Consider the following 19,694-nt stretch of genomic DNA (forward strand, 5'->3'; position numbering starts at 1 on the left):
AAAATCCAGCATCCATTTCTGATAAAAACGCTCAGCAATGTAGGAATAGAGGGATCATATCTCAACATAATAAAGGCCATATATGAAAGACCTACAGCCAACATCATACTCAATGGACAGAAACTAAAAACATTTCCATTAAGAACAGGAACAAGGCAGGGATGTCCACTTTCGCCACTCTTATTTAACATTGTACTGGAAGTCTTAGCCACAGCAATCAGACATGAAGAAAAAATAAAAGGGATCCAAATTGGAAAGGAGGAAGTGAAACTGTCATTATTTGCAGATGACATGATATTGTACATAGAAAACCCTAAAGACTCCATCAAAAATCTATTAGACTTAATAAATGAATTTGGCAAAGTAGCAGGATACAAAATTAACGTCAAGAAATCGACGGCATTCTTGTACATCAATGATGAACTCACAGAAAGAGAAACTGAAAAAACAATCCCATTTACCATCGCGCCAAAAAAATTACGATACCTAGGAATAAACTTAACTAAAGAAGTAAAGGACCTATTTGCAGAAAACTACAGGTCATTGAAAAAAGAAATAGAGGAAGATATAAAAAAGTGGAAGCACATACCCTGTTCATGGATTGGAAGAATTAACATAATTAAAATGTCCATACTACCCAAAGCAATCTATAGATTCAATGCAATCCCCATCAAAATACCGACGACACATTTCATAGAACTAGAACAAATACTTCAAAAGTTCATATGGAACCAAAAAAGACCCCGAATAGCCACAGCAATCTTGAAAAAGAAGAACAAAGTTGGAGGGATCACAATACCAGATATCAGGTTATACTACAAAGCAACTGTAACCAAAACAGCCTGGTACTGGCACAAGAACAGGCATATAGACCAGTGGAACAGAACTGAAAACCCAGAAATGGACTCAAGGCAATACGCTCAATTAATATTTGACAAAGGTGGCAAGAGCATACAGTGGAGTAAAGACAGCCTCTTTAATAAATGGTGTTGGGAAAATTGGACAGCTACATGCAAAAAAATGAAACTAGACCATCAACTTACACCATACACAAAAATAAACTCAAAATGGATAAAAGACTTAAATGTGACCCGTGAATCCATAAAAATTCTAGAAGACAATGTAGGCAACAAAATTTCGGACATCATACGGAGCAGAATTTTCACTGATACATCACCTAAGGCAACAGAAATAAAGGAGAAAATGAACACATGGGACTACATCAAACTAAAAAGCTTCTGCACAGCAAAAGAAACAATCATCAAAATGGAAAGGCAACCCACTGTATGGGAGAACATCATTGCCAATAATGTATCAGATAAGGGGTTAATTTCCAATATATACAGAGTGCTCATACAACTCCACAAAAGGAAGACAAAGAACCCAATTAAAAAATGGGCAGAGGAGCTGAATAGACACCTCTCCAAACAGGACATACAAATGGCCAAGAGACATATGAAGAAATGCTCAACATCACTAATCATCAGAGAGATGCAAATTAAAACAACAATGAGGTATCACCTCACACCTGTCAGAATGGCCACCATCAACAAATCATCAAACAACAAGTGTTGGCGAGGGTGTGGAGAAAAGGGGACTCTAATACACTGCTGGTGGGAATGCAGACTGGTGCAGCCGCTATGGAAAACAATATGGTGCTACCTCAAAAAATTAAAAATTGAACTTCCATTTGACCCAGTGATCCCACTGCTGGGAATATACCCTAAGAAGCCTGAAACACCAATCAGGAAGAATATATGTACCCCCATGTTCATAGCAGCACTATTTACAATAGCTAAGATCTGGAAACAGCCCAAGTGTCCACCAGTAGACGAATGGATCAAAAAGCTGTGGTACATATACACAATGGAATACTATGCAGCGGTAAGAAAGAAAGATCTCTTATCCTTTGAGACGACATGGAGGGACTTGGAAAGTATTATCCTAAGTGAAAGAAGCCAAGCAGAAAAAGACAAATACCACATGATCTCACTTATATACAGAATATAATGAACATAACAGTCTGAGGAATACAGTAGACCCAGACACATGGAAGTAGGGCACAGACTGACATCCCTCAGAAGAGGGGATGGGGGGTGGGGGGGTGGGAAGAGATAAACCACAGAACTTATATGCATGTATGCATGACCAATGGACATGGACAACTAGCCGGGGACAGGGTGGAGGGGGGGTGGGGTGGGGGGTGCCAATGGGGTAAAAAGGTAAAATATCTGTAACAAAAATTGTAGTATATAAATTGACTGTAAGAATAAACCATAATTATGAGCAATAACAAGGTGTTTTGATGTCATTATAATTCACCCAAAAAAGTATAAACCACTTGTTAATACTGCACAGAAAAGTTAACTTTAAAAAGCTTCATGGAGGACTAAATTCTGTTTAAGAGGTAGATAAAAGCAATACTCTTTTATTTGCTCCTCTACTGGTTTCCAATAATGAAAACAAGAAGTTTAGAAGTTCAAATAAAGTTAGGCCAAATAGAGGCAGAAAACATGGCATTTCATTAAACATAAGAAACTATGTTATTTTTAAAGTCAGTATTCTATACGTAGGACAGTTTAAAGGAGTAATGTAGATTTAACTGCCAGAGGACATATGGGTTGTATTCTGCTCTCCCAGGAAAGACCCTAAAGCCATATCTGTTTCAGAGACACAGTCATGGTATGGCGCAGAATTGTGTCAATGATTAATCTCAGCCAGAGCAAAGCAACCACATTGTTTGTGTCCTATTTTTAGCAACTCCCAAGCCTCAATTAAATAAATAGGAGCATTGTTCAACAAAGGATGCATTACATCTACTTAGAAATCAGAGGTAATGACTTTAGGACAGGAGATTTTTCCCTTTGAGTATACTTGGATCTGTATTTTTCCCTTTGAAGCTGAGAGCAATTTTCACCCTATTTACGCTACACCACCAAATCATAAATGCTAGAAATCACACAGGCTGACACAAGTGCAGTGAACAGTGAACACAATTTGAGGCACAAACTACATTCTTAGTAAGTATTAACTGCTTAGCCAACATCACCTTGGCCCAGTAGTGGTCAGTGAGTTTTAGACAGTGGGTGAACCTGAGAGTGTATTTGTCTTTTAACTGATTCTCTAGTAATATTACCGAGGAAGGTTTTAGAACTAGACTTTAGGGATAGTCTATTGAATATTCCAGATTAAAGAATGCAAGGCTGAATTTTGAGTCCACTTAGATTTATCAATAGTTTAAAAATGTTAGTAGAATTTGAGTGAAACTAACAGATTAATTGACCTCAGAAGAGCACAGAAATCCACTCACAATTGCACACATCTTGTTGTTATTCTTGTCCCAGGGTCACAGCTGATATGAATAAGAGATCTATGTTTCCTCTGTCCATTAATATTTTTATCACTGAGATTTAAATATCACAGCATTATTCTTTTTCTCTGTAATTATTTTGGGGTGCTCTTCATTTTAACATGAAAGTGATATCTTAGGAGTAAAAAAAAAGGAGGAGAGAAATCAATACAGTTCACATGGAGCCACTGGCTCTGAACTGTGCTGCTGTTTAAATTTGTTATGCTGAGACCTCAGTTATGAATGAAGGAGAAAATGGCTTTAAGGTAAAGAGCAGACTCATATTCATAGAAAGAGAAAAGGATACAACATACTAGATCGTCTAAGTAAGTAAACAAAGAAACAAACAGTCCAACAAAGAAAGGTAAAAAGCCATGGAATAAGAATGAATATTTATTGTGGCTATCCTTTTCATTCCTCACAATAGATATGTTGTAGCTGGGTAGCAATATATTAACTCAACAAAATCAATTTAAAGTAATTCGACCCAAGTGTATTTAAAAATTAGATACACGTAATTGTGGTAAAATTTCTAAATATATTTTTTCAGGCTTAGCATGAAAAACCAAAATTAATGTCTTCTTTAATGTCCCTGGTTAGTTTTGATTTTGCTCAAAGTTTAATCAGAGGCCACATAATAGGCACATTTTAATCAACAGTATTTGTCATGAAAATAGGATTTGCTAGCCATGTTTCCACACGCTGCAATGTAGGAGCTCAGGTAGTTCTGTGTCAAAATTACAATAAAATCTGGATCTTCTGTTTTTTGCAATTATAAAGTTATCTTTTATAGTTAACAGGGTTAACAACATTTATCACTTAAAATATTTCTACTAATAAAGTTGGGAAATGTAGCTAATATATTCTAGTGGTTTTCAACTTTTCCTTAGTGCAGAATCACTTAAGGAAATATCCGGGACTTCATTAGACAAAATGAACGAAAGCAGAATTCTTACAGTAGACAGTGAGCAGCAGGTGCTCTTCTCCTCCCCTCCAACTAGGACTTTATTTTCTCATCCTCTTTTATACCCTCAGAGCTGAATTAAGAGTTTATGTATACATAAAGCTTGAAAGCAATAGTGATGTCCATTTTCTTTATTTCACTCATGTGGAAACGAAGACACAAAGGTACTCAATGGCTTAACCAATTTGGCCATCTGTACAGTGAGGGGGTCCAAGCTGGCCCCATGTTTCTTGACTTCCAAATCACTGTCTTGCCCTATCATTCTGTGTATCTCTCTCTAAGAACTGGGGAAACAAAACCTGAACATAAAGTTATTTGTGGTTAATTTGGAATCTTCTTTCACCTAAATGCTGTTTACTCGGTAGTGTGACGTTTCCATATCTGATTCATCAGTGAAAAGCTGTGTGGCTTAGGCTGAATATTTCTGAATTTTGTAACCAGGGATTGATTTACATTGTTTACAAATGCCTTCCTGAAGGGTTCTAATGTGAACTTGGAATGTTCTAAGTAGTAGAAAGAGAGTACAGTTTACTGAGAACTCAGATGCCATGTTAATAAGCAAACTTTGGTTAAAGAGCAAAGGCAGGAATAATCACAAGAAAATATATTTTAAATGTCATGGATTTGGGGGGTAGTGCAACACTGGGCAAGCTAGCCAAACACAGTGAATAATTCAATGAAAAAGTTTCTTTCAGAATTCCCCTCAGTGTTATTTATGAAGAGTTACTAACTCACCACCATGTCCAGGTAACCACTGCCCCCGCCCCTTCATTTATACAATAAAGGGGAAAGAGAGAGACTTTATTAAATCTCTTCCAAGCTCTAGAATTTTATGATCCCATCCATGACAATAGGTGTATAATGTCAGATGAATGTGACAAGGCACAGGGGATCATTTGATTAATACTTACATTTCTGAAAACTAGTACTTGGAAGCTGTTTTCCCTAGATGGGATCAGAATTTCTCTTTGACCATGGGATTTACTAATATTTTGCAGCATGACTATGTGACCTGTTTTTTACAGCTCACTTATATATGAGGCTATGCTTTATTCATTAATTTTAAATAAGCATTGCTACTATCATGGTATTAAATTTACTTTTCAACTACCAAATTAATTGTGTCCAGGTGATTTGACCAAAAGGCTTCAAGAATTCTGTTCCTTCCCATTTCTTCTATCTATAACCCCAAATATTGGTGGGAAAAAGAATGTGTTTTTACCTATTATGATGGGAATTCTGTCAATACTTTCCTTAATTATATTTTGAATTGACTTACCTGATAGTATTCTATTTATTAGATAAGTTTTATGCAAAAATATTCTAACAAAGAACTATATCACAATAACCAGCAACAAAACAATAATTGTATTTTGAGAGCTTTCTTTGTGTCAAAATGGTGTTAATTGCTTTATACATTTTATCTTAATCTTTAAAACAGTTTTATGGAGCTCATGATTCTGAACAGAGAGGCAAGATTTGAACCCTGGGTTAATACTCGATATCCTATCATCTTTACCTCTACCCTCCACTCCTCCTGAACTTCACCCGTTTGGTTATATAGTCAGGACTATGCGGACATTATTGAAACCTATCTCCGAGAATGTACAGGATGACTCTCACCTTAGACCAGTCGCCTATTCGCCACAGGTAGCATTTTGAGTAATCCTCACAGTCCTCGGCCTCCCTGGGTCTGGTGGAGAGGACACATTTCTTTCTAGGGTTAGTACACCTCACGGTGCGCTGGCGGACACCTTTGCCACATTTGACGGAGCACTGGAACACAATGTCAGAGAGTTTGGACAGTTAGTGATTAGAAGATAGAGACAAATGATGAAATTGTATAAAGTGTTAGTTCTACTCATGTCTCATAAGCCTATAACCCACAGAAAGGCCAGGTAAAAGACTAGGAGAACAGGCTATGTACCAGTATCAGAGGCCAGAAGTACCTTAGGGCTCAGTGCTGGAGGTGAAAGGGTTTCAGGAACACAGGACCGTGATTACAGACAGTCATGTAACATGGGGTTTATTTATGAAAGACAAATAGCATGCAACGATCAAAATATAAATACTACATTTTATTGACATCAAATTTTTATGTAGAATTATGTAAGAAAATTATATAATAAAAATTGTTTTATTTTTGCTAAGATTTACTCTGTTTCAGCCTTAAGAAATGTAAAAAATGAGAATTCTTTTACAATTGTATTTTATTTTCTTCCATCACCATTTATCCTCCCTCTCTTCCACCTTCACTCACCCTCCACCCCCTTGCTATCATCACACTATTATATATGTCCAAATTTTTTATAGAATGCCATTTCTCACAAACTGCTCTAAAAGCTAAAACTGAGAAAATCTTAGCAAAAATAAAAAAAAAGAGTTTCTTTACATAGTTCTATACCCCTAGAGATCATCATTCAAAATTGTTATAAGGATTGAAATCTAAGTTGGTTCACAAACTGTTTAAGTTACATTATAAATAACTGATTGCACCCTGGCCAGTTTGACTCAGCAGTTAGAGTGTCGGCCCTCAGACCAGAGTCTTGGGTTCGATTCCAGTCAAGGGCATGTACTTCGGTTGCAGTTCGGTTCCCAGCCCTGGTTGGGCTCGTGCAGGAGGCAACCAATCGATGTGTCTCACATAGATGTTTTTCTCTCTTTCCTCCCTCCCCCCCCATCATGCTCTATCTGAAGATAAATGGAAAAAATATCTTCGGGTGAGGATTAAAAATAATAAAATAAAAATAACTGATTGGCATTAGTGACATATAGACATGAACACACAGGTCTATTGCACCAACTTTTAGGTGCAACTTGCCTCCCATTTACATTTATGCTTTCTGCATAAAGCTTCCTAGTTAGAGCATTGGCCTGCGGACCAAAGAGTCCCAGTTTTGATTCTGGCCAAGGGCACGTATCTCAGTCGTGGTTCATCCCCAGTCCTGGTTGGGGTTGTACAGGAGGCAACCAGTTGATGTGTCTCTCTCACATCAATGTTTCTCTTTCCCTCTCTTCCTTCCTTCCTCCCTCTCACTCTATCTGATGGAAAAATATCCTCTGGTGAGGATTTAAAAAAAAATAGTTCGCCCTGGCCGGTTTGGCTCAGCGATTGGAGCATCGGTCTGCGGTCCAGAGAGACCTAGGTTCGGTTCCCGCTAGGGGCACGTACCTCAGTTGCAGTTTGTCCCTGGCCCTGTTTGGGTCGTGTGGGTGGCAACCACTCCATGTGTCCCTTTCACGTCGATGTTTCTCTCTCTCTCTCTCTCTCCCCCTCCCACTCTATCTAAACAAAAAAATAAATAAATAAAAATAAAAAAAATTTAAAAAAATAGTTCTAGATCAAAGGAAGTGATTATTAAATGTTAATTCCTGTTTTCTTCTTTCCCTTTTAAATATCCAGGAATAGAGAATGAGTCAAATGTGTATTTTAATATGTGCCCACTTAAAAGTATACTCATGATATATAAATAGAAAAGCAGGATTCTAAAATGTATATAAAATATGCTCTTCATCATGTTACAATATTTACAAAGTCAAGAGTATTATATCTTTGTATTTTCCTATTTTCAAAATTATTTATAATAAGCATCCTTTTTTTTATCATCAGAGAAATCAACAGATGGTATTGAAAAATACCAACTGGCATGCAGAGATTCTGAACATGACACAACACAACCTTAAAGACACTTAGAGTTAAAAAAAAAAAAAAAGAAAATGAAAAGAAGGGGGCGTATACTGCACCTCTGACCACACTCCCGCCTCCCACACGGTCATGCAGTCCTGGCCCTCACAGCGCTGGGCAGAGGCTGGCTTCGGCCCAGCGCAGTCCCTCTCCAGGGCCCTGATCAGGGTTCCATTGCTCAGTTGTTGGGTACACGCCACTTGTCGGCTCTGCATCCCCTTTCCACAAGTCCGTGAACATGGGGTCCATTCTGTCATCATCCATCTAAAAGTAAAGTGAGAGGCACTAAAACAAATGAGACAGCTACCGTTTCTAATGAATTGGGATCTCCCCTAAAGACTCCTAATTTTAATGCTGCTCCAAATTCATCTCAGGAATGAACCATCTACACCAGAAGTGATTCATGAAATGTGGTATTTGCACAATTCCTGTCAATAAAACCTTCTCTGCATGTCCCATTATTGGGACAACCTTAGAGTGGGATCTAAGTCCCTCACTGAACTATCAGCACAATCATATTTAAGCACAGAGCAGGGCAATCAGAAGCCTGAGCTTAATTCTGGGTTCCTTACAAGCTGTGCACATTCTTAAACTAACACTTAACAGCTGTTCAGTTTCTACTCTCTCCATTTGTAAAACTGTTTATTGGGTTGTCATATAATGGGTGCTCAGTATGCAGTATATACTATCCATTTTACAGTGTATTTGTGAATGATTTCTACTTACTCATTACTTTCTCTAGCTTCATTGCCCACTTGTTTAGAAAATAAGCCATATGCTTAGCTTGTTCCCCAAACACTTTCTGTTTTCACCTCATGGCACTTGTTTCTGGAACGTCCACTGCCAAGATCCTTGACAGCCAGCTCCAAGTCCCTTCCTCCTAGAAGGGTTTCTCTATCCAACCCACAGGGGTTGTGTTCCCTTTGCCCTCTGTCATCTGGCTTGAGGCACTCACATGACACAAGTTTTTCCTCTAGGGAAGTGGATGGGCTCAAAGGCTACCTACAGAATGTGACCTTCTTTTCCTGGTGAGTATATCATCTCTTCAACAGTAGGGATCGGTGTCTCATTCTTCTTTGCATCCATAACACTTTTCATATACTAATAGCTTTGCATTCAACATTTCTTAAAATGGAATTTCTCTCCCTGTTTTATAGGAACAGTCTCAATTATTCCAAATTTACTTATGCCCTTATTATCTTAACAATGAGACAGATCCCCTTACAGCCTAGTTTTCTCATTTGTACAATGGTTTAATTCTAAACGATTCTATGCCTTTGTTTCTAACAACAGAAAACAAAAAATTCATGATAACATTTCCACTCCAGTATGACCTCTAGCAAGGTTCTTGTCTGCTGACCTGTTGAGAGTGATGCAGACCTACCATCTTGCTTTGAAAGTTCCTGGTGGGTTTTTTCTAAAGGGAATATGCATCATCTAATTTCCTTCACTTCTGCACAAGGATGCATAGTCTATAAGCACAACAATTAAAATCCATCCATGTCCCTTTTTCCCCAACTATGGAAGCCAGGACTTGAAAAAAAGAAGTATTTGCAATTTCATGGAATCTCACTTTTTCAAATAAAATTATTTTAGGGATCCTTAGTATAATGATAAAAAGTTATTTTTTTCCATTCCTTGTGAAGACTTCTAAAAATGAGAACACATAAAACGTAATGAGAGAAAACATTTTGTGTTTTAGAATCCATCTAATTTGGAATTGTCTTCTTTCCTTTCCTTTAAGATTCCTTCTTACAAAGCTATTTACTAGGACATCAATACATTTTCTGTTTGGTACACAGGATTCCATCAGACCTTCTGGTGAAATTTTCAATAAACGTGAAAGGAAATTAGAATGCTTCTCACTGTGCTGGGGCAAGAGAAGAGACAGGAGAAATACAGGTTGTGGAACGTTTTCCTGTGATGACCCCTAATAATCGCCCAGGTCCATTCTTATTTTCCAATATTTTGGTGAACCCCATTGATATCACTTCTTGGTGGTGCAAAATATACTGCCTCCTTTGCCAAGAGAAGGAAAATACTGTTTTCTAACAAAAAAACTTCCACTCTCTACCTGCAAAAATCCCTCATTCAGAAATAGACTTATCTTTTAAAACTATTCATTTTACCAAGTCATTATTGAGTCATTTTCCACCAGATAGCTGAGGTCAGTGAATGAACAACAAATGGTATGCACTGTACACTCTGACCCTTCAGTGACCAAGTGAGGAAGTGACAGTCTCATCCTCCAACCAGCTCGTGTGAGATCTGGTACAGCAGAAAAAGCCATCACTCTCTCATCCACATGGGAAAGTTAGATGGTATATAAACAAATGGTGTTTTGAAATATTTTAACCAATTACTTAATGCAAATAAATAGAATTTTAATATCTATTAAAAGGAAATAAAGAGAAACTTAGGAATAATAACAACAACAAAAAAAAGCATTCAGGTTCTTTAGCAGACAGGAAAAAGGGCCAAAACTCTGCTTCTGTATCTGTTCAGTACTGAATGCAAAGGACCCAAAGATATGACTGTAGATAACAATAATCCCTTAGGTTGCCTCTCCTGTTGGTTACTACTCTGCCTTATAAAAAAAAGTTTAATTAATTCAACTACTTACAGAGTTAGGCTGAAAAGCTTATAGCCAGGTAGGTACATAACATTAGTCAAAGTATTGTAATGTACTTTCATCTTCCGCACATTCTTTTACATGTCATTCTTTTGTCCTATTCTTTAGAAGCATATTTCTTTTCCGGGGGAGGTATACAATTGTTAGAGGATGGATACAAAATGAAGGAAAGATTGATCATCAGTTTTTGACACCTTAAATATATGGAATCTACAAAAAAAGCAAATCTAAAAATTTCAGCTTTGTAGAGGAAGGAGGATTTTCGAAATTCTTTTAAACTCGCACTAACATAGCATAAACCAGATCTGTGGGGCTTAATAACAGTTTTGCAATAAGCAGAACTTGAGGGAACTCAGGATGCAGTGCGACTTCAGAAAGGGGTAAGGCAGGGGGGCGGGGACAATACAGAAACCTGAAGAACTGAGCACTGGCCTACAGAACACTAATTCACAGAGGTTATTGAAGATAGAGAAAAGCCTAAACCGAGTTCACTGGCAACTTTGTTTCTTCCCCACTTTATTGCCCATACTTACTCATCATGGTGGAGGGTCATAAAGATTTTATTAGTTATGTATCATTAAAAAGCTTCAAATTCTTTGCATATCTGAGTTGTAGGACATGTAAATTCACCGATTCCAGTTCATAAACTATAGCAATTAGTTTAGAGACCAATTCTCTGTTTGACTTCCTAAAAACTCACAACTACATCCTAACTCACTGAGCCTCAACAATCACTGAGTGTCAGGAGAGAAATGTCCTTGTCCCCAAATTCGAGAGGAATCAATCCAGTCTCACGCTCTTTTTGTCATTCCATCCCTAAAAGTGTTTAAACTTTTGACAATGGGCTTAGTCTCACTCAAGCCCAACATCATTTTCCATGAAAGGAAGTGGACTTTCAGGAGCCCTGTGATGGAGACCATTCTGAATAGCCTTGTTGCTAGCCTGCTCCAAAATTATACTAAGGTTCCACTCATTTGTCTCTGCTCGTGACTAAGGCATGGCTTCTATCTACACCACTTTCAGTCGCTCATGAGTTTCCTGCCTGCTTTGTTGCCTAATATTCCTTGGGGAAGTTGCAGGGGACCAACACAGCTCACTGCACAGGTCAGGAATCTGGTGATCAGAGATCAGGATTAGGGCAGTTTGCCTTGGGAACTCTGGAGGAGGAAGTGAGGCTCCAGCTGGGGAACCAGGAGAATTCAGAAATGAACAGCTACATTCAACCCAATAACCAGAAATTTTGAAGTGGTAACCAACAGGCGACCCAATAATTGTAATGACTTTCCCCCCCACCTCATTTAGTGGTTGTTTTCACAGTTTGGAGACCTCAATTAAAGTCCACATAAATCCTAGCCTTGATGCTCCAATAGTCATTCCATGAAGTTGAGTATCCGTCTTTCGTAGACCTTGCTTATTTAAAACCTTCCATTTTGGTTTAAATCCCTTGAATTGTTTTTAAGAACATATGACTTTGGTAATATTTGGAGTGTGTTTTAAAGACCAGTGATTTAATGGCCAAACAGTGCCTTTATGAGTAGCAGGGCAGGGTTACCTAGTTTGACATGGCTGCTCATTGCACTTGCGAATCTGCGGCTCTGGCTTGGTTAGGTATTTGCATTTCTTGTTGTCCACAATGCTGATATTTTTGTTCATGATTTTTGTGCAAGACACTGTTGTCTTCCTTTCTCCTGAAAAGAGCAAATAAATATATAAATAAATGTTATCATAGGCCTTTATGTAATGGATTTAGGAGGTATTCACAGGCTTGTTATAACTTTCAGAGATATTTTAAAACAAATTTTAGGTTAGATCAATGAAGACAATATTATTTACATAGCAAAATGTACCTCTAGCCCTGGCTGGTTTGGCTCAGTGATTAGAGCATTGGCCTGTGGACCTGAGAGTCCCAGGTTCAGTTCCCGCTAAGGGCACATACCTCGGTTGCAGTTCGTCCCTGGCCCTGGTTGGAGTCGTGTGGGTGGCAACCACTCAATGTGTCTCTCTGGCATTGATGTTCCTCTTTCTCTTCCTCCCTCTCTCCCTCCTGCTCTATCTGAAGATAAATGGGGAAAAAAAAAAAAAAAAAAAAGCCCTCAGGCGAGGATAAAAAAAAAGTATCTCTAGGCTTAAGAAAGATAAATAACTTTTTCTTTGCTAAAAATTAAATGGCAAGTTTTATATTACAAAGGGATTGTGGCACCATAATTGACAAGACATTAATTAAAGACTTGTTATAAAGGGCTATACCATCTTTGGCATTAAGTGGTGGAAAGATTTATTTGAATAATACCTATGTGCCTTAATGAAAGCACATAAACATGCATACAAACCTGAATGCATACTTTTCATTTGGCTGTAAAGCATCAGTGCTCTGTGCTAAGTTATGGAAAGCAAGTTTGCCTAGAGTATTACTCAGACCTTTATTCTTATGGTCTCTGATAAAGACCCCAGGAAGTCTAAAAATCTTCATTCCCTCATGATTGTTATGTTCCCTAAGAATAGCCATGGGACCCTTACCATTGTTCACCAGATTTTAAAAAACTGGCTGTTCTACTTTCTCTGGTATGATAAAGCTTGATAATAGAAAGTAAAAGTGATCATTTGTATGCTCTATTATTTTTTGTAGAGCCCCATAATAACACTTACTTGACATTTTTATTTCACCTTACCCTTTATTTTTTAAATTTATTTTTATTGTCAAAAGTATTATAGATGTCCCTCCTAATTTCCCCCCTACTGACCCCCTCCTCCCTGCTCCTGTCCCCCCTTCACCGCACTATTGTCTGTGTCCATTGGTTATGCATATATGCATATAAGTTCTTTATTTTTCTTTATTTATTTTTTAATCCTCACTCAAGAACATTTTTTGCATTTATCTTCAGATAGAGTGGGAAGGAGAGAGAAAGAGAGAGAGAGAAACATTGATACGAGAGAGACACATCGACTGACTGCCACCTACATGACCCCAACTGGGGCTGGGGACAAACTGCAACTGAGGTATGTGCCCTTAGTGGGAACTGAACCCGGGACTCTCTGGTCCACGGGCTGACACTCTAACTGCTGAGCCAAACCTGGGCATGCACATATAGTTGTCCCTTGCCACTTTGTGCTTCGACTTTTGTGTTTTTTTCAAATATATTCATTAAAAAGTTGATCAAGATAGTGAAAATGATACAGCACGTGCTCGGTTGTCTGAGTCAATTACACACCCTTGTATTACAATTAAAATTACTGTACGTATTGACTGTAGGCCTATGTATTCGAGCACCTCCGCAAATCCTTCAATGCCAGGTGCAACCACTCGACCACTCCTTGTGTGTGGGTAATAACTTTTTTCCAAAAAATTGGGTGTGGTAAAATCAAGCCAATCGAGCGTGCTGTTCACTGATTGACTATCCTATCCTCTTCCTATCCCGGCCACTGATTGGCTCAGTGTTTCTCTCATACACGCGTCTACGTTGCTACACATCAGAAGCATCTTTGTTCTTGTTTTTGCGATTTCTGAGAACTTTTATCTAAGCCCAACGATGGCTCCTAAACATGCTGCTTCCTCCAAGCCTTTAGATGATAAAACTCAGTGTTGGAGGAAGGTGCTTACCATCCAGGAGAAGGTGAAACTTTTGGATATGCTCAAAGATGGCAAGAAAATCATGGAGGTTGCCCTCTAAGTCTTCAAGTGAGGAGGAGGAGGTAGACTCATTACAACGTCAATGAGTCTACCGTTCGCTCCATCCATAAAGATGAAAAGAACATCAAGATCATCTGTGCAATGGCTACTGTCTCTTTCAACAAGGAAGCAAAGAGCATTGCGACAAGTCGCAATAAGTTCATAGTGAAAACAGAGTCTGCCCTAGCCATTTAGATCAGTGACAGCCGCAGGAACAACATTCCTTTGGATTCGCTAGTCATCCGGGAGCAGGCGAGGCAGCTCTATCAGCACTTTGCGGTGGACGAACCTCAACCAGGACCCTCTTCTGCAACGTTCATGGATTTCACAGCAAGCAAGGGCTGGTTTGAGAAGTTCCAGAAGAGGCATCATCTGAAGAGTGTCGTTCTCCACGGAGAAGCTGCCTCTGCTGACGAGCCTGCAGCAGAAGACTACGTGAACAACACACTCCAGAAGATCCTTGAGGAGGGCGAGTATCATCCAGAACACGTGGATGAGCTGCTGGAGACACATTCGATCCCTTAACTGACGAGGATTTGGTGGAGGTGACTAAGTCTGCAAGTGAGGAGAAGGAAGAGCAGCCAGAGGTACTGGGGGTCAGGAGGAGGAGGTTGGCCTTACACTTGTGTGTCTCCCACAAGTCGTGAGAACTATTAAGGTAGTACAGGACATGATTGGTGATTGTTACCCACAAATGATGTGTGCATTGCATTTCCGGAATGTACTTGACGGAGCGGTAGAACCCTACAAAAGCCTCGTCACACATATGAAAAGACAGTGCCAGCAACTGTCTATCACGATGTTCTTCAGCCACGCACCCAGACACCCACTCCTACTCTTAGTGCTCCTTCAGCAGAAGACGACGACAACGCACCTGCTGAAGATAATGCACCACCTGAAGACTTTCCTACTGAAGTCATGCCTTCAGAGGAGCAGTAACCTTGCTCTTATCTGCTGTACAGTACATCTCTTCATCTTCATTGCTTCATCATCGAACAAGTTGCACTATTTTCATAGGTTAGTGGTTGTGTGTCAGAACTGCATGTGTGTAACTAAATGTACAATAATAATGTATTTGTAACATCTAATATGTCTTATTTTCTCTTATTTTGTCTAATATACTGGGTAATACGAGTGTAATGGTAACTAAAGGGTGTTATTTCATGTCTAGAGGGTTCTAATAATGTTAAAAAATGTATTTAGAAGGTCGTAAACAGGTTTTCTATGTGAAAATACTCAATTTATAAATAAAGAATCCTACTTTGCGAAATTTCATTTATCGTGGAATAGTCTGGAACTGATTAACCATGATAAACGAGGGCCGACTGTAAGTTCTTTAGTTTATCTCTTCCTGCCCCCTTCCCCACTTGCCTCTAAGATTCATCAGTCTGTTACCTACTTCCAAGCCTCTGGATCTATTTTGTTCATGTTTATTTTATTCATTAGATTCCACAAATAAGTGAGCTCTTGTGATACTTGTCTTTCTCTAACTGGCTTATTTCATTTAGCATAATACTCTCCAGGTCCCTCCATGTAACAAATCTTTCATTCTTACAGCTGCATAGTATTCCATTGTGTATATGTACAACAGCTTTTTTATCCACTCATCAACTGATGGATACTTGGGCTGTTTGTAGATCTTAGCTATTGTAAGTAACAGTGCTATGAACATAGGCGTACATACATTCTTTCTGACTGGTGTTTCAGGCTTCTTAGGATATATTTCTAGAAGTGGGATCACTGGGTAAAATGGCAGTTTCATTTCTAATTTTTTGAGGAAACTCCACAGTGTTTTCCACAATGGTTGTACCAGTCTGCAATCCCACCAGCAGTGGACTAGAGCCCCCTTTTCTCCACATCCTCACCAGTACTTGTTGTTTATTAATTTATTGCTGGTAGCCATTCTGGCAGGTGTGAGGTGATACCTCATAGTCTTTGCAATTTGCATCTCTCAGATGAATAGTGATGTTGACATTTTTTCATATGTCTCTGGCCATTTGTATGTCCTCTTTAGAGAAGTGTCTATTCAGGTCCTCTGCCCATTTTTTAATTGGATAATTTGTCTTCCTTTTGTTGAATTGTATGAGCACTTTATATATTTTGGAAATTAACCACTTATCTGATGTACCATTGGCAAATATTTTACCTTATATTTTAAAAGCCTAATACATATGTGCTAATTCTATTTCTCTACAAAGTCAAATATCTATATAAGATTTAGTATCTAACTTAACCTGTTGTTTGACATTATAAACTAATTAAGTCAGCCAACAATTTTAAAGCCAAATGGATCATGAATGTTTAAGGAAAAAAAATCATGAGTCTTCCAGGTCACTGTTGAAAGGTCCATTAGGTAGGGTCCTATGATTGCCTAGCAATGATAATTAGGAAGCTCGAAGTGGTCATGCCAAGTAGGACAGCCTGGGCTAGTGGCAGAGAGGTCACTCTGTCATTTAATTAACAGAGAAGGAAGGCTGGCATCAAGAAAAGAAAAAAGAAGGGATAGAAAGAGAGAGAGATACTTTAACAACTTTTTAGTAATTTTTACCTTGACTTGCACAGGGGGAGGGAGGAGACAATGGAGTGGCCAAGTGGAAAACAAAAGAACAAATTCAGAATCTTCCCTGGATTTCCCTCTCAACACCGAGCATAGTCCCACGACAATTTGTAGTATAAAAACATGACTACATTTGCATACATATGTGGGCTAACTAACTATGCATCTGTGGTTGTTGCATATCATGTAACAGAAACCATTTAGATCTTTAGTTCTATCTTCTAGTGAGAAGGCAAGCCAGGTGCAGCCCCTTAGGCAGTGCAGAGACCCCGCCCCTGGCTTTTTTCATCCCCTTAGGTCAGGCAACTGCCTAAACTACAGAAACTAGAAAGCCCCCAAATACCTAGAGGTTTATCACGTATAAAAGGTAAAAGGCGGCTGGAACCCTGGCTTGGGGCTCAGCCTTTGGAGGTGACTCCGCTGGGCCAGCACCAGTGTGCATTCAACAGTCATTTTCTAATCCCAGGCGCGTGTAGTCTATCTCTTCCCGCCGACTGAATTTCTGCCACAATACTAGTATAAGCAGTACAACATTAGACTTAATCATAGTTGTGTTCAAAACCCACCAACTTCACATAATTTTCAAATAAACTGATAAAGAAGCAGAAATAATTTATTATGCTCACTTTTTCCCCCCAGAAAAAAACTGGCCCCACAAGTAGGAGATACCTAACTGTAAAAATGTCGGACACATTTTTGGTCAAGTCCCTCCTAATTTCCAAAGCTTCAGGTGCTCCTTAATGACCTGATGCATATATTAAATAGATATTGTGCCAACCTTGTATAATGCTAGCACATATGTAAGTATTATTTCTATGTTACAATCATGCCAACCTAAAAGTAGAATTATAAATGTTACATTTATGAAATATGAATATTCGTCTTAAAATGTAAAGCCTTCATGGTCATAAAATGCTCTTCTACAGAATAGATGTAGTTACCTAAAAAATAATGTCTTTTGCCAACTACAACACAAGAAGACAACAGACATTATCCAGAAGACTTTTGCTGAACATATATGTAGTCGTGGAATAAATAACTCAGGACTAATTATACTGCATTTTTTCCCTTTCCTTAGAAAATATCTAACCTTAGTGTGTTAGCCCAGATCTAACATATTGAGCTATTGAAAAAAAAAATCTTTCAAGCATTGACATACCAAAGGGATAAAGCTGTCAGCACCACTTCAGGGAGCGCCCAAGTGATGCTCTAAGAAAGCTTGAAAGCGTTTGACATTTCCACCATGTAGCAAGGAAGCTCACATCGCAAGATTTTGGCAGATAAAAGAACCTTAATCCTAATTTTTAAAAAAGTTTATTGAACAAAAACAATAGAATCAGGGAAAAAAATCTATTGCTGAGCTACAGACACTTCATGCCTATGAAAATACAACTAAGATCATAAGCCATATGGAAATGTTATTGTTTGATTTTTTCTTTTATATATTTTTATGTTCCAGCCAACACAGGAAATTTTCATTCTAGCTTTTAATAGCAGCATTTATAATGCATCCAGTTCTGCAGAACCTAGGGAAGAACAGAAAGGGAAGTAACTGGCCTTCTGCCTGAACCATGAATAGCTACAGGCTGTTGACAGTGTATTACTTGCTTTACGGCAATTTACTTCACCTCCAGATCATTCCCATTAAATCGTATTGGGGAAATCTATTTTGATGTTTTGAATACAATTATGAATAAAATAAAATAATCATAATTCATATGCCTCATTAGCAAATTAGAGAAAAATCTGAAAATGTAAGGTAATTTTTATTTACAAACTCTTTCTAGATAGACACTACATTGTGTTCTTTCTTTCCCAGGCTCAGAGATAAGATGATGCATTTTTTGTTTTTATGCTCTGTATTTAACTCCTGAAACAAACATTTTTAAATAAAACTATATTCTATTTAGGCAGATCACATTTAAGAAGTTGCATCCCAAATCCAGAAACATGTTCTTGGGAGTGGGTTCAGTGTTTCTATATGCACAATTGAAATTCTCTGTATGTTAGTGGACATTCCTAAAATTTAAGTAGAATTGTAGAGCTCTTTAAGACAGTTATATATATATATATATCTTCATAAATTTCTTTTAAATTATTTATTTATTTTATTGAACTAACAATGGGCAGCAAGCAAGCGAGCCAGAAGTAAATATATTTCAATGAAGTTTAAGTACTTTTCTCTGAGTACATCTTAGAGATACATAAAATGCTGGTTATTTTCTAAACATAAATTTTAAAAATTTTAACAACTTCCAAAATCATGCCATGTCATTTACTTCTAAGCCATTTTTTTTTTTTTTTTTTACATTCTTATAAAATATTATTTTCTTAGGGTTTGGGCTTAATATTGAAATTATTTTGGTTTGTATTTTAGTGAAAAAAGTTTTTATTTTTTGTTGTGTGCTACATCCAATATATTATCCAAACTGATTTTGTCATTTCCATTCACAAATAGTTAAATGGGATCTCATAACTTTCAAGTTAAATGTATCGAGTGCTAGCATAACACTAAAGGAGCTTCATGAATTAGCTTCTTTCTCCTTTTCTGGTCAAATCATTTCTCATAGCTTGATCCTCTTATTTTTCACCCTGGTAGTAAATATTCTCACTAAATCCCAGTGCCTTTACACCTATGCATATCCCTGGAAGCTTTCTACATCTCCACCTTTTATCCTGCACAGTGATTTTGTTATCTGACCCCTACTAGGGGGACGGAGAATTCTCTAAAGGCAGAAAGCACTCATCTTTTGACCACCCAGCAACACTGAGTGCACAGTTAGTGTTGATAAAGGAATCAATCAGTGAAACATAAGCACATAATTGAAGCCCAAAGTGCT

General features: G+C 38.0%; 1 protein-coding gene across 1 annotated transcript in view; it reads right to left on the reverse strand.

Moving 5' to 3' along the window:
- ADAMTS19 (ADAM metallopeptidase with thrombospondin type 1 motif 19) overlaps nucleotides 1-19,694 on the reverse strand; it is a 316,590-nt gene that overhangs the window by 22,035 nt on the left and 274,861 nt on the right. The window contains exons 19-21 of the mRNA XM_036241047.1: nucleotides 12,183-12,318; nucleotides 8,058-8,262; nucleotides 5,937-6,089 (exon numbers count right to left, since the gene is read on the reverse strand). Of these exons, the coding sequence (XP_036096940.1) occupies nucleotides 5,937-6,089; nucleotides 8,058-8,262; nucleotides 12,183-12,318 (494 nt within the window). The remainder of the gene's footprint in view (nucleotides 1-5,936; nucleotides 6,090-8,057; nucleotides 8,263-12,182; nucleotides 12,319-19,694) is intronic.

This window comes from Molossus molossus, unplaced genomic scaffold (assembly GCF_014108415.1).
Source record: "Molossus molossus isolate mMolMol1 unplaced genomic scaffold, mMolMol1.p scaffold_m16_p_4, whole genome shotgun sequence".
Taxonomy (NCBI): Eukaryota; Metazoa; Chordata; class Mammalia; order Chiroptera; family Molossidae; genus Molossus; species Molossus molossus.